The sequence below is a fragment of the Camelus dromedarius genome, chromosome 12 (assembly GCF_036321535.1).
Source record: "Camelus dromedarius isolate mCamDro1 chromosome 12, mCamDro1.pat, whole genome shotgun sequence".
Lineage (NCBI taxonomy): Eukaryota > Metazoa > Chordata > Mammalia > Artiodactyla > Camelidae > Camelus > Camelus dromedarius.
The window spans coordinates 14,513,009-14,528,930 of NC_087447.1; the positions used below are offsets into that span (position 1 = coordinate 14,513,009).

The 15,922-nt window shown below is 34.7% G+C and overlaps 1 protein-coding gene across 1 annotated transcript in view; it reads right to left on the reverse strand.

Moving 5' to 3' along the window:
• CSTPP1 (centriolar satellite-associated tubulin polyglutamylase complex regulator 1) overlaps nt 1-15,922 on the reverse strand; it is a 159,200-nt gene that overhangs the window by 81,803 nt on the left and 61,475 nt on the right. The window contains exon 3 of the mRNA XM_011000659.3: nt 5,136-5,266. Coding sequence (XP_010998961.1) covers nt 5,136-5,266 — 131 coding nt within the window. The remainder of the gene's footprint in view (nt 1-5,135; nt 5,267-15,922) is intronic.

Here is a 15,922-nt window from a genome sequence, read left to right on the forward strand (position 1 = left end):
AGAGGTGGTGACAAAAGCATTCCAGGAATGCTTGTGTGACATGTGTGACAGCCCCAAATAACTGAAATAGAAAGAAGGGAAAATTAAACAGAGGGAAAGATTAAAGTTTTTGGAGGTAGAGAGGTGATGGATTTGAGAGGACATGAATTGTCAACATTCTCCCTGGAGAAAAGATTCTGAAGAAGGAAGTAAAAATGAAAAAGGAAGGGAAAATTAGAGAAGTTAGAGTAGAGGAGGAATAAGTAAAATGGGAGCTAGGAAACAGGAACTGGAGGTTGAAGAAGTTACTTATTGGCCACATCAGGTTTCTGGGGAAAATGATGAGAGGTGGTGCCCCAGTGGGAGCAAGTGGCCCGACCCGGCTCAGGGAGACCTCAGGAGTGACGAGATCGCCGGGAAGGATTTTTGTTTGTTTAAAAAAAGTTACAAAAGAAACAAATGCACTTTAATATTTCAAACATGACAGCCACTCCACTCCTAAGGTAAACCCCATCAATCCTCACAGAATGGTTTTTAGTGGTGAGGATGAGGATTAGTGACCAGCAAAATCAAGTGGAAGTTTGAGATAATGACACAGAGACGTCAGACCAAAAGCTTTATTTCAGCCTAGCATGTCTGCATTTTCCCTGAGATCATTTCACTCATCATAGCATTTGATATTTTAGAAACAAAAGTAGCAGGTTTTTATCATATGATCATACAGACCCACTGGAATGCCCTGATTCCCTAGAATGTGAACTCCTTTATAAAGCAGGGATTTTTTTTCCCCCAGTCTCTGGTTATCAGAGCACAAACGCCAGGAGAGCAAGGATTTCTCTCTAGCCCACTCACTGCTTTATCATCAGCAACTGAGATGTAACTGTTTATTGAATGAAAGAATATGCCTAGACTATGAAGACAAAAATCGCAGTAAATTCAGAGTAAAACATAAACGGTGAAAGGAAAGGAAAAAAGGAAGGGAGTGATGAAATTGGCAATATTTTCACTTCTGGCATTCATTTTTGACTCTTCTCTCCCACACTCTACAGCCAATCAATCGGCAAGTCCTGTCAAATCAACTCCTTAAATAGCTCTGCATCTCCACAGCTGCTTCCCGTTTGATGGCAAGTGTCTCCCATCTAGTCTCTGGTTTGGTCTTAAATACCTGCCTTCCATTCTGTTTTCCCATGTTTTGCCAGTGTCACACAAATTGATAAGGTTCTACTGACTTTGGGAGAAAGCATAAACTCTAGAGCACACAGAGCCCTTCCTTACCTGGGATACACATGTTCAGTCAGTCCAGCAGTTGTTAAGAATGTGGCCTGTGTGAAGACTTCAGCTTGAATGTGAGCTGTGCTACTTATAAATTATATGGCCTTGTGCCAGTCATTTGACTTCTCAGTTTCTTTATATAATAAAACAGGATAATAATCATACCAACTCACGTTTGTTGTGTGGATTAAGTGAATGAATACATGTATAGTATTTTGCTCAGTGGCTGGCACACTTTCTGTTGCCTCTTCTCATCATTTCCCAAAGGCACCATGTTGTTTCATGTCATTATACTTTCAAAAACGTTTTTTTTCTTTTTAGAATGTACTCCTTCTTTGCTTGACAGCTCTCTGCTGCTCCAAGATCCATCCTAATTACCTTTACTTCTTTACAGCCTTCTCCAGCTTCTGCAGGAAGAACAATTTCTTTCCTTGTGCTATCGCTGACTCTTACACAGGGCTTTACTAATCACTTATACTCTATGGAAACTACTTCCAGGCTACTCTGTTTCTTCCCTTGGAATGTGAGCTCCTTGAGAGCAAGCACTGGCATTTACTTATCTGTATTTCCAGCATCTTACACACTCTCTGATACACATTAAAAACATAACGCTGTCTCTAGTCAGCTCTCTGGCTTCTTTGGCACTGGCTTTTTCACTTACTAGGTGTGTGACCTAGATTTAACTTTTTAAATCTCAGTTGCACTTTCTGTGCAAAGGAGATAATAATAGTATCTACCTAACACGTAGGATTGTTGTGAAGAAAAATGAGATAATCTATACAGGAAGCACTTTAATAAATATTAACTATTATTATCATTATTTTCATTTCTGATATTGTATTTTATGTCTAGAAATTCTATTTGAACCTTTCTAATATCTTCCATTTATCTCTTAATCATATTCATGTTTTCCTTTACATACTTGAGCATATTTTTATGACTTAAAATAACTGTTTAAAGGTACTTGTTAGCTAATTCCCTCATCTCTGTCATTTCTGAGTCTGTGTTGCTATTGATTGATTTTCTTTCTGGTTATAGGTCATATCTTCTTGCTTCCTCTAGTTTTTAATTGGATGCCAGACTTCATGAATTTTATGTTGTTGAGTGCTGGATTTTGTTGAATTCCTTTATGGAGTTTTGAATTTTGTTCTGGTATGCAGTAATTTGCAGCTCAGTCTAATGCTTAAGCTGCTGAGGGCTCTATCCAATGCCCTGTGTATTTTGAGATTTCTCCACTCCAGCTGGAAGAAGTGTGAACTAGTCCTGTGCATACTCCAGGAATTGTTTGGCCTACTATTTTCTGGTGGTTCTTTTTCCAACCCACACATGTGCAGGGTTTGTAGCCAAAGACTCAAATACCTCTTTGCAGCTCTCTGAAGCTAACTGAGCAACACCCTCCTCTCTGGTACTTAGCCCTGTAGATTCTGGCCACCTTGGCTTCCTGAACCCCCGGCTTTGCCTCCTCAACTCAGTAAGACCTCCAGGCTCTTTGATGATCTCCCTGTCACTAGGCAACTACCTCCCAGGGACCACAGCTCCACATTGCTTGTTGGCCAATGTCTGAAACAGTCGTTTCAGATACTTTGTCGATTTTCTAGTTGTTGCTAGCACGACAATTCCCTTAGTAGGTACTTCTTCATGGACAGGAGAAATACCCATCATTTTATTAAATGAAATGTATATGTTCACTGGTAAAATCACAAAGCTCAAAACTAAATTCTCACAAACTGTGAAAATAAACTGTGGACAAAAGCTCTTTTGAGCCAATATCCCTAAATAGAAGTAAAGATTTACAAGGAAATTTTAATCTTTGCCAGACTCGGAAAATTTAGATTAATCTTTCTGTTTTGAAAGAAATACCAAACTGAGAAGGTGAATTTTAAAGACTTATTACATTTGAATAGATCTTTTTGCTTCTAAGAGTCTTAAGTTGTCTAGATAGCAAGAGGTTCATTATAGTCCTCACGAGGTTATTTGAAATTCAGAAATAGGGAAATCAGCATCATTCAATACTCAGTCATGCAGAAATGACATTGCATCTCTGTACTTGCTAAAAACTGGGATAAATATTTCTTGCCAGAAGGGATCATGTCCTTAGTTTTCTACAGGTGGCTTCACTTTTAGATACGTTATGCTGGAACTCTACTCTTCTTTTGCTAACTCCCAAAAGGGTTAGTTTCCTCTTGGTAATGCTAAAATATGTATGTGATGTTCTAAGGAAGTTATCTGCAGAAGAACAATAATAGCAGCTCCACTGAGGAGGAGCCTGGTACTTGGCATTCTAATTGAAAAAATGGGACTCAATAAATGGTTTCCTTTGGAATCTTGCCTCTGAGTGGTTTTGCTCATTCTGGATTAAAATTGGGGACTGACACATTCTGGGACTGAAAGATGTTCTAAAGTTTCCTGAAAAAATGGAGAATATATTTACAACTATTTAACCAAAGATTTGAGGATCACCTAGACAGAAATGTTGCATTTGGTCTGTAAGAAATCAGAGACAGATTAAGAAGCATGACAGTAAGTATCCAGCATAAAATCTAGCTCTTGTTTGTGGCACAGGAGAAACAGGGAGAACTTGTAGCTGCTTCCTCTAAGCAGCTGGGTGAATCATTGGCGGCTGCCATAAGAAAGATAAAGAAAACCACATCTGCTTAGAGTCCACTGCTATATAGATTCCTTGTGATAGTAAATATATTACTGAAGAGACCCCACTTCGAAATCAGGAAGATAATTAAGGATATCTGAAGACTGTTTCCCATAGTTATCCCCATGGCTATTTCACAGAAACCAGCTCAAGCAATATGAACCATTCTTCAATATACTGAGTATTCAATAAATAATTGCTGATTAAGGGGCAGAGAAAGGATTAGGAAAGACAGGTTCTGCTGAACCAGTACAAAATTCACCTATGCACTCACTGTTTCCAACTTTGTTCATGCAGAGACCAATGAGATAGTTTCACTGAGCTAGTTCACTTAAAACTGAGTTCACACTGATTTTCGCCTACTAGTCATACATTTTGTAAAGAAGATGATGCTGTTCTCAGTACACTAAGTACTTACTGCACAATAGTGTAATCAAGATTGATGATCTCTAGAGTTACATGTCAATAGTAGAAATAGCATATTAGCATATTAGTAAATCTGGGTTCTATTTCCAACCTTGCTACTAATCCACTGTGCAATCCTTCTGCAAGTTACATAATTTCATTATTTATAGAATGGGCGCAATAATACCTGCCTTATCTATTTCATCTATTTCTTAGGGTAGTGAAATGATCTAATAAGAAAGTAGGTAGAAGGAGTTACAGCAAAAAGGTTTCAGTAGTAGCAGTAGAATCAATTAGAGCAGGGGAGGGGATCTCGTAAATTCAATGAAAGCAGGGAGCGTATCTGCTCAATTACTATAACCCCAGCGTCAGGCACAGAGTAAGTTATACCAGAAATATTTGTTGAATGAATGAGGAAATAGGGGTATTTCAGCTTTCACTTCGCCAAAATAAAGTCTCAATAAAGACATTTTTGATCAGTGTTTTTCTTAATATTATCCTTGGATTATAATATTAAATTGATGAATTAAAATATGCAAACTGATCTTCAGTTTCATTTGTTATAAAATGGGAATTATAGTATCTACCACAAAGAGATGTGAAGATTAAATGAATTACTGCAGCTAATGTGCTCAGAGATACACTTGGGTCTTAAGTGATGGTGATGGTGATAGTGATAGTGCTGGTAGTATCTCCGACACAAGACAGATCCTTAAAAATAAGGTGCTCCTAGAGCCTTGAGTAGCATGCATTCAGACAGTAGTTATAGGAGCAAAACAAAGAAATTTGCAAGGAATAAACGAAGGCAAGAACAGAATTTGGGAAGACTTACCACCATTTTTGCCCACGGTTCGGAAGCATCTCCAGAAGGCCCGTAAGAATGATGCTCTGTTGTGAGGGGTGGCTTGGATGAAGCTGAATTCCCGAAAGAGAATGTGAGTTCCCTGACATACACTGTTAAAACTGCAAAGAGAAAAGTCAAGAGATCGTCATTAAGTAGTTACAGAAGGCTGGAAATAGAATGAAGAATCAAGAATATATAGAAACACTGCCCAAAAGAAGGAAAATTGTTTTTTCTCCAACAAAACTCTGAACTATAGATTAGACCATGTCCTTCTATGAGGAAGTCTCTTTGCATAACCATATTCCTTTGAAAACTTGGGAGTCCAGTTCATCTGAGGGCTTCCCACCTCCCACATAAATATACTGAGGAAGTTTTAATCAGTCACTAGAGCATCTCATATAGAGGGATATCTTTCAGTCTTTAGCTGGATGACACTGGCACTCACCTTTCTGGAGACTACTTCTCCCCCTACCCCATTTGGAATCATGTTTCCTTAATTATATTCTTTTTTTGTATTTTCTCTGACCTATATCAGATGGCTTAAAGAACAACATGGCTTATGGGGACATAATTGGATTGTCTGTCTCAGTTTGGGGGAAGTATTGTATACCTCTCTGACAGTAACCTTAGAGGAAAATCCATGTGCCAAAGGATATAAAAGGTTCCAGACAGACACTAAAGGCAAATAAGAAAAATGAGGGTAGACAGTGGTCCCTGAATGAGAGTATGAAGCAAAGCCCGAGGGTCCAAGTGAGTCATTGTTTAAGCTGGGCCAGGGAAGGGGAAAAAATCTACTCCATTGCCTTTGGGTGCTTCTGCCAAAGAAATAAAGGCTGCAAAGCCTGGCGTAACCTAAAAATGGAAAATCCACCAAAGAACAGGCAATTATCCAGTAATCATCACCACCAAAGGCAGATTTCTGGTTCCAGAAAACTCCTGAAGTCCCTGACAAGCAAATCATGAGTGGAAAATATGTTAATCTTTGTAGAGAAGCAGACATTAAACTGAAGATATCAAGCAATAGAGGGATAGTGGTAATTCCAAATGCCACTTTTCATTTGTTTACCATTTAAAGAGGGAAAAATTCTGAATCTCTGAACTAAATACAAAAAAATTTAAGATGCCATCTAATCCGTTTTCCTTTTCCCTGACCAAGTTCAGAGGGAAGTGTCTAGCTGTCTTTAACATAGAGTATATTATCACTTAGGATAAAATTAGCCTCTTCCTGTTACTATTAACAAGGCCGTATGAAAAAACAAATTATATACCTTTCTTCCCCCATGGAAAACTAGCAAAGGAATCCACTTCTAAGATACTGTGAGGAAGTATGAGGACAACATCTGGCAAAGAGTTAGGTCAGAAGAGAGATTTTTTTAAAAAGGGTTAACCTAATCATGCAATTTGCAATGCTGTTGTCTTAAAGAAAATGAAAAATAAAGCAAATGGCCTGTTACAGGTAAATGGAGTAGGTCACATTTCTAGCAAATGAAGTCTAAAATGATACCATTCTAGCCTAAATTTATGAAGCAACTCAGCAAAGAATTAGTCCCAAAGTGTGCTTCATACCCTCAAGGGAAAAAAGCTGATGTCTAGGTCACAGTCTAGGCTATAAAGGAACTAATACTGGTGAAATTATATCTTTAGTGTAGCTTTGAAAAAATATCTTTTTTTAAACTGGGGAATGATTTATGCATCAAAGAATTGAGCTGAGCTTTATTGTACAGATAAGTAAGAATATACACAAGAATTTATAAAATAGGAATTTTATACAACAAACTGATAGGCATATAATATTGAATACAAAAAGATTTATAATTGTATTTACACTACTGCCTTCAGATAATTCATACCAATGAAATTCACATTTAATTAAAAATAAAAATAATTAGAAATGTTTGATTAGGGTGGCAGCTGATCAGTATGGAGACCATAATCACAAAGCCAGAAAGAGAAAGAAAAATACCATGAGATCGCTCTTACGTGGAATCAAAAAAAAAAAAAAAAAAAAAAAAAGAACATAAATACAAAACAGAAACAGACTCATAGACATAGAATACAAACTTGTGGTTGCCAAGGGGGCAGGGGATGGGAAGGGACAGAATGGGATTTCAAAATTTGTAGATACTGACAAGCATATGTATTACAGATAAATAAGATTATACTGTATAGCACAGGGAAATATATACAAGATCTTGTGGTAGCTCACAGCAAAAAAAAAAGCGACAATGAATATATGTATGTTTATGTATAACTGAAAAATTGTGCTCTACACTGGAATTTGACACAACATTGTAAAATGACTATAACTCAAAAAATGTTTTAAAAAAGTTAATAGATGATCTTTTTTAAAAAAAATTATAGTCAGTTTCAATGTGTCAATTTTTGGTGTACAACATAATGTTTCAGCAGACGATCTTAACATAATCAGTGAAATTCTTTTACATATGATAGCTGTAAAGAAAAAGCAGAAAACACAATGTTGCTCAAAGCCGTACTACTTCTCTTCACTCTGAAATATCTTTTTCCTCCCTCCATCTTGTAAAATTCTATCCAGTCTTTTAGGACCATCTCAAATACCAAGTTTTGTATGCAGTCTTTTCCTGATTCCACCTGCCATGGCTAATTCCCATCATACCTCAGTTATAACTCTCTAATGGTACTCACAATTTGCTGCCTTGTTTTAAAGTTACTGGGATCATTTTCTCTACTGGACTCTATACAGTAAGCAATTAGATTGTACTTGTCTTTGCCTCTGTTACCTAACTCATAGTAGATACTGCTCCATAAATGTGTGTGGTAGTTGATTTAGAAAGATAAAAAAAAAAAAGATAAGTAAAGCCACGTAGAAAGTACCAGAATTTGTATTCACAGTTAGCCATACTAGTGATATGAAAGTCTATGTATTTTACCATCTTTTTAAAAGTCCAGGACTGTGGTCTGATACTAGTATTGTAATACGGCAAAACCAGCTTTTTTTGATTAGTAATTTGCCTGACGTAACTTTTTCTATGCTTTTAATTTCAATCTTTTTGGATAATTTTGTTTTAGATATTTCTCTTGAGTAGTACATAGCTGGATTTTGTTTTTTACCCAATCTTAACATTCTCTGTATTTTAGTGAGTGAGTTTGTTTTTTGTTTGTTTTTTATTGAAGTATAGTCAGTTTACAATGTTGTATCAATTTCTGCCATACAATACAATAATTCTGTCATACAGTTACATACATATATTCGTTTTCATATTCTTTTTCATTATAGGTTACTACAAGATATTTAATATAGTTCCCTGTGTTATACAATATAAACTTGTTGTTTATCTATTTTATATATAGTAGTTAGTATCTGCAAATCCCGAACTCCCAATTTATCATAAGTTTTTAATACATTTAATTAATTTCTGCCATCTTATTTTGTGTTTTCTGTGACTGTTCTTCTTTGACTTTTTTCCCTTTTCCTACTTTTCAACGTGCTAATAAAGTTTTAAAAAAGCATTCTGCGCCCCCCCCCCATTAGTTTGGAAGCTATGACAGAATCTGTAATCTTCCTGTATTTCTCTTAAATTTAACATACATATTTAGCTACACATTTTTTTAAATGTCAAATTGCACATTATCTTTATTACTCTCCAAACCAAGGAACAACATCCACTTTAAATAACTTACTAGCACTCTTCTCATCTTCTGATATTATTTTTCTAAAATTTGAATTCTACCTTTCTTTAAATTGAAAAACTTTTTTATTCTGGTAAGATATATATATAACATATTTATCATTTTAACCATTCACAATATTTATCATTTTAATGATTGTAAGTGTACAATTCAGTGGCATTAAACATATTCACAATCCTATGTGATCATCGTCACTACCAATACCCGAAACTTTTTCATCATCCCCAACAAAAACTCTGTATCCATTTCAAAATGACTCCCTCTTCTACCCTCCTCCCAGACTCTGGTAACTTCTATTCTATTTCTGTCTCTTTGAATTTGCCTATTCTAGGTACCTCATTTAAGTGCAATAATACAATATTTGTCCTCCTGTTTCTGTTATTTCACTAAGTATGTTTTCAAGGTCCATCTATGTTGTGACATACACCAAATTTCATTCCATTTTAAGGCTGAATAGTATTCCATTGTATGTATATACCACATATTGTTTATCCATTCATTTGTCAATGGACACTTGGGTCATTTCTACCTTTTGACTGTTGTGAAAAATGTGGCCATGAACTTTGGTGTTCAAGCATCTGCTCAAGTCTCTCTTTTCGTTTCTTTTGGATATATGTCAAGGAGCAGAATTGCAATTTCAAAGAGTTCTATGGGCATCCTCATCTTGCGCCACATTTTAGTGGGCAGGCTTTCAGCTTTTCACTCTTGAGTATCATGCTGGCTGTGGGTTTGTCATAAATAGCTTTATTATGTTGAGATATGTTCCCTCTATACCCATTTTGGTAAGAGTGTTTATTATGAATAGATGTTGAATTTTATCCAATTTTTTTCTGCATCTATTGAGACGATCATGTGATTTTTGTCTCTTCTTCTGTTGATGTAGTGTTTCACATTGATTGATTTGCGTATGTTGAATCATCCTTGTGACCCTGTGATGAATCCAACTTGATTATGGTGTATGATCTTTTTTACGTGTCATTGTATTAAGTTTGCTAATATTTTATTGATAATTTTTGCATCTATTTTCATCAAAGATATTGGCCTGTAATTTTCTTTTCTGGTAGTGTCTTTGTCTGGTTTTGGTATCAGGGTGATGGTACCTCATAGAATGAGTTTGGGAGTGTTCCTTCTTCTTCAGTCTTTTGGAAGAGTTTGAGAAGGACTGGTATAACGTCCTCATATGTTTGGTAGAATTCTCCAATGAAGCCATCTGATTGTGGACTCTTGTTTGCAGGGAGTTTTAAAATTACAGATTCTATTTCACTTCTAGTGATCAGTCTGTTCTAATTACCTTTTTCTTCTTGATTTGGTTTTGGTGGACTGTATGTTTTTAACTACTTGTCCATTTCTTATAGGCTGTCCAATTTGTTGGCATATAATTGTCCACAGTATTCACTTATAGTTTTTGTATATCTGTGGTATTGGTTTTTATTTCTCCTCTTTCATTTCTTATTTTGTTTATTTGGGTCCTTTTTCTTTTCTTCTTTGTGACCCTGGCCAGAGATTTGTTAATTTTGTTTACTCTTTTAAAACACCAGCTCTTGGTTTTATTGATTTTTTCTATTTTTAAAAATCTGTTTTATTTATTTCCTCTCTGATCTTTATTATTACTTTCCTTCTGCTGACTTAGGTTTCTTTTATTCTTCTTTTTCTAATTCTTTTAGGCAGTAGGTTAGGTTGTTTGAGATCTTTCTAGTTTTTTGAGGAAGGCCTGTATCACTATGAACTTCCCTCTTAGGATTGCTTCTACTGCATCCCATAGATTTTGTGTGGTTGTGTTTTCATTGTCATTTGTCTCAAGGTGTTTTTCAATTTCCACTTTGATTTCATCATTGACTCATTGGTTATCTAGTAGCATGTTGTTTAGTCTCCATGCAGTCAGTTTTTTTTTTTTTTTTCCTCATTTCTCTTTCTGTGGTTGATTTCTAGTTTCATGCCACTGCAGTCAGAAAAGATGCTGAGACTTCCTATCCTCTTAAATTTTGAGGCTTGTTTTGTGTCCTAGTATATGGTCTATCCTAGAGAATGTTCCATGTGCACTTGAAAAGAACGTATATTCTTGGTTTTTTTTGGATGTAATGTCCTGAGAATATCAACTAAGTCTAACTGTTCTACTGTGTCATTTAGGATCTCTGTTGCCTTGATTTTCTGTTTGGAAGATCTGTCCACTGATGTTAGTGGGGTGTTAAAGTCTCCTACTATTATTGTATTACCATCAGTTTCTTCCTTTATGTCTGTTAGTATTTGCTTTATGTATTTAGGTGCTTGTATATTGGCTGCATATATATTAACAATTGTAATATCCTCTTCTTGTATTGATCCTTTTATCATTATGTAATATCCTTCTTTATTTTTCTTTATGGCCTTTGCTTTAAAGTCTATTTTGTCTGATATGACCATTGCTACCCCTGCTTTCTTGCTATTTCCATTTGCATGAAATATCTTTTTCCATCCCCTCATTTTCAATCTATGTGTGTCCTTCACCCTAAAGTGGGTCTCTTGTAGGCAACATATTGTAAGCTCTTGTTTTATTATCCAACCTGCCATTCTATGTCTTTTGATTGCAGCATTTAGTTCCTTGACACTTAAAGTAATTCTTGATAGACATGTATTTATTACCACTTTAAATCTTATTTTCCAGTTGATTTTGTATTTCTTCTTTGTTCCTTTTTTCTTATTGTTTTTCCTTTTGTGGTTTGATGATCTTTGTATTATGCTTGAGTTTTCTTCTTTTTGGTTTTTGTAACTCAACTGTATGTTTTTGATTTGTGGCTACCATGTTTTTAAAGAATGTTAACCCATTACTATATCTACTCGCTTTAGACTCATCAACATGTCAGCTCAAACACATTCTAAAAAAAAGAAAGAAAGAAAGAAATCAAGTAGGTTTATTTTTGTTTATCTCGCCCAGGACTTTGACATCTCTTTTGTCAATTCTGGAAAATTCTCAGCCAATATATTTTAAAATACTGCTTCTTCATGATTTTCTCTATTCTTTTCTTCTGAAACTCCTATTAGATATACATTGTAGACTCTCAATGTCTCTCATCTGTCCTTTTATAGTTTTTATCTCTATCTTTGTGGTACATTTAGTATTATCTGACAAATTATGAATTCTCTATTCAATTATGTCTAGTCTAGAGTTCATTCTCTTTCAATTATTAAAAAAAATTCAGTAACTTTATTTCTAGAACTTTCAAGGTCCTTTAAGGAATATACATGGCTTTGTTTCATTTTGCCTGTTCCTGTTTCTCAATTTTTCTTGTCTTTTAAAACTACTGTATTCCTTCTTTTTTCTCCCTGAGGATCCTAACTTTCATTTCAAAGTCAATTTAAAAATGATTAATTAGTTTTATTTTCTCTGGAGTAAATTTACATTTCAGTTACTGGGTTTATTGGCTCTCTTTCTTAGCATTAGTTTTCCTTATGTGTTTTGGAATTGCAGTGTGCAGACTCATCTTAAGTGGTAGGTTTTACATTCTCACTCTCCCCTGGGGACAGATCTTAGTTTAGAACTAGGTCTCATACTTGATGACTTAAGGCTGTATTCCTGATGATATTAGGGATATCACAGAGGCTGTCACTGAATCCCTGAGTAGCTTGCACCACCAAGTCCTGACTAAAAGGCTGTCTGCTTCCTCTTGTACTCCCAGGTTTTATATAAGTCATTTACCAGAGAGGCATAATAAGTTTCTTTGAATCTACTTTAGAGGGGTGGAGGTGGAAAAGTCTGGCTCTAGTCTCTCACCCTATGTGTGAAACTTCTGTTCTCTACTATTCCATGAGAAATGAGCACTCAGTTACCTATGCTTGCTTCTAAAACCAGAGTGCAGGAGGCCCATGGTTTTAGCTCCATTAATGTTGTGATTTTGTTTAGTTCCTGGTCCATAGATGAACTTATATTGATTTTACACATGGCTATGTCCTTTAAATTTTCTCTTAGGAAATTTTATTTATCATTACTGTGTGTTTGGAATATATAGGAGGACCAAATCACAAACAATGCAAGCCTTTATCACAGAAATCCAAAACAAACATTCTACCCACATAAAAATGTACATTCTTGTTAATTTTCAATTGTATTTAACTAAATTGAAATGTTCTTTAATAGTCATCAATCTTGAGAACAATAGAGGTTACCAGAGGGGAGGAAGGTAGAGGGAGAGGCAAAATAAGTGAAGGGGATAAGGGGATTAAGAGGTACAAACTAACAGTTGTAAAATAAATAAGTTACAAAGATGTAATGTACAGCACAGGGAATATAGTAGATATTTTATAATAACTTTGTATGGAGTGTAATCTATAAAAATATTGAATTACTATGTTATATACCTGAAACTAACATAGTAAGCCAACTATACTTCAATAAAAAATTAAATAAAGAAAAAAATAAAACTGGACAACAAATTTTGCAAAAAAAAAAAAAAGTCATCAATCTTACCTCTAAAATCAAATTTAAAAGTTTCTAAAAATATCTTAAAGGCCATACGGAAGTACACTATATGCCTGCCCTAAATGGATTTCTCCAAAACCAATATTCAAACTTCATTGAGCAAATTCTTTCATTTTCCTAAAGTTGCTCATTTTTTTCCCTTGAGATTGCATTTTATTTAATTTTGAAATAATTTCACATTTACAGAAAAGTTACAAAAATAGTACAAAGAAGTCCTGAATATCCTTTACCTAGATTGCTTGAATGTGAGTATTTCACCGCATTTGCTTTCTCTTTCTCTCTCAATCTCTCTCTGCCACATCTATATACATATAAATATACAGATCTTTATATTTTTATACATATTGTATTTCAGAATTGTTTAAGAGTAAGTTGTAGAGATGATGCTTCTTTACCCGAAACTTAGTATTTCCTAAAAAATAAGTAATTCTCTTACATAACAATAGTACAATGATCAAAATCAGAAAATTAAAATTTATACAATACTACTATCTAATCTACAGACCCAATAATGTCTTCTTTATAGGAAAACAGAATTCAAGATAATACATTGCACTGAGTTGTCATGACTTTTTAGTCTCTTTTAATCTGAAAGAGTTCCTGAGTCTTTCTTTGTATTTCATGACATTGACATTTTTAAAGAGTACAGGTTGTACTCCAATTTAGGTTTGTCTGATGTTTTCTCATGATTAGATTCAGGTTATACCCTTTTGGCAGGATTATCACAGAAGTGATGCTGAGTTTTCCCAGGGCATCAATATCAAGAGGTACTTGCTATTGATTAGTCTAATTACTGGGGATGTTAACTTTGATCTTTTAGGTAAAGCAGTGTCTGCCAGGTTCACCTACCATTAAGTTATCCTTTGTAATTAATAAGTGTCTTTTGGAGAGATACTCTGAGGCTGTGGAAATATACTGTTACTCTTCAAACTTTCATTTACTACTTTCAGCATCCATTGATAATTCTTGCCAGAAGCAAAAACAGTTATGGTGGTTTTGCCAAATGATGATTTTCCCCCCAATTATATAATTTCATCCACATTTATAAGTTACCTTTCTTTAATAAAGAGCAGATACATGTGTATATTTTCATTTCCCCTTCTTTCTTACACAAAAGGTAGCATAATACAGATATTCTTTTTTCCAATTCATAGGGATCTGATTACCTCTTTTTAAGCTGTCATGAATAAGAAGATCAGGAAATCTCTCTTTGGATCTTCTGGCCACAACAGAATCAAAGATATCAAAATTAAAATTTCTTTGTGAATTATATAATTTTTACCTTAAAAGGTATAAATAAATTTATTAAAATGAAATTGAAAACAAATGTCTCAAATTGATTTTAACAAAAAAAAGAAAAGAAAATTAGTTCCATAGTTCCCCATTTTATTTTAATTATAATTTAATTATAATTTGAATATTTATATTCAATTAACTCTAGAGTAACATACCAAGAAAATACAGCAGAAAATGTATTAAAAATTAATGATTTTATAATTAGATATTTGTAAAATCATAGGTAGTGAGAGTTCTTTACACAACTTCTTTTTCTCATTTAATAACAAAGGCCATTTATACAGAAAAAAAGTCAACAGATTTCATTAAGTGGTAACTGTTTTCTCTGGAAAAACTAAGGAAATAAGCTTTAAGAATTTGCTTATGATATCAATTCCACATAAACATCTTCATTTTGGATATTACAAAGCAAAAAGTCAGAATTGATTTAAATTACTTTGGTGAAGTGGCCAGTTACTCAAGGATGACCCAGGAAAGAATTAATATAAATGTAATCGTAGCAGATTTATATATATAGCCATTCACATTCTATATACAGAAATAACAAAGAGCAAAAGGACCAAATTAAAATATTCCAGGTCATTTGCAATGTGCCAAGAGGCAAAGGTTCCAAGCTCCTACAATACTTCATATCTTCCAGGTACTCCTTGCTCTTACTCCGAATGAAAATGGCCAATGAGCCTTGACTCACACAGTTAAACTGGATGGCAGCAGTTCAGTCTTCTTAGGCTATTCTCTTATCTCCTTTTATCTTTCTAAAATCAGGCTAGCTCATTAGATAGTATTAAAGTATACTATCTTCTGTTAGAATTGGGACTGTCTTCTGCTGTTTTGAGATGAACTTTATTTGCAAGGAATCCTAAACAGATCTATCAGAGAAGCAAAATGTGAGAACAGATCACACCCAATTATGCAGCACAAACTGGCCACACCAAACACATAGGGTATAGATCAGCCTCTGAAAAATATATAAGATCAAAGATCTAAAACATTTTAGAAAGAATTATGATTTAAAGTAATCTTTTTATTGCTTCTAGAAGCCGAAGGAAAAAAGATATTCCACATAGAGGGAACAGAAAAGAAAACTGTTGGGGCATATTTCCCACTAACGGATTGGCAAAATTAGCAGACTGGAGGTTTTTCCTGCAAAAAGTCACCAAACCCTAAAGATGTATTCCTGTGGCATGATCTGGTCCCCTGAACTAACTATTCCTGGATTTGTTCTTTCCTTCCTTGTGAAATTCAGACGAAGTCTAAGGCCCTTAAATGTTTTCTTTCCATTGCCTGTCTGCTATAGAATTTGGCAATGCTAACTTGAGAGAAATCAGTGAAGCCTGTCAGCTTGGACTATGCTGCA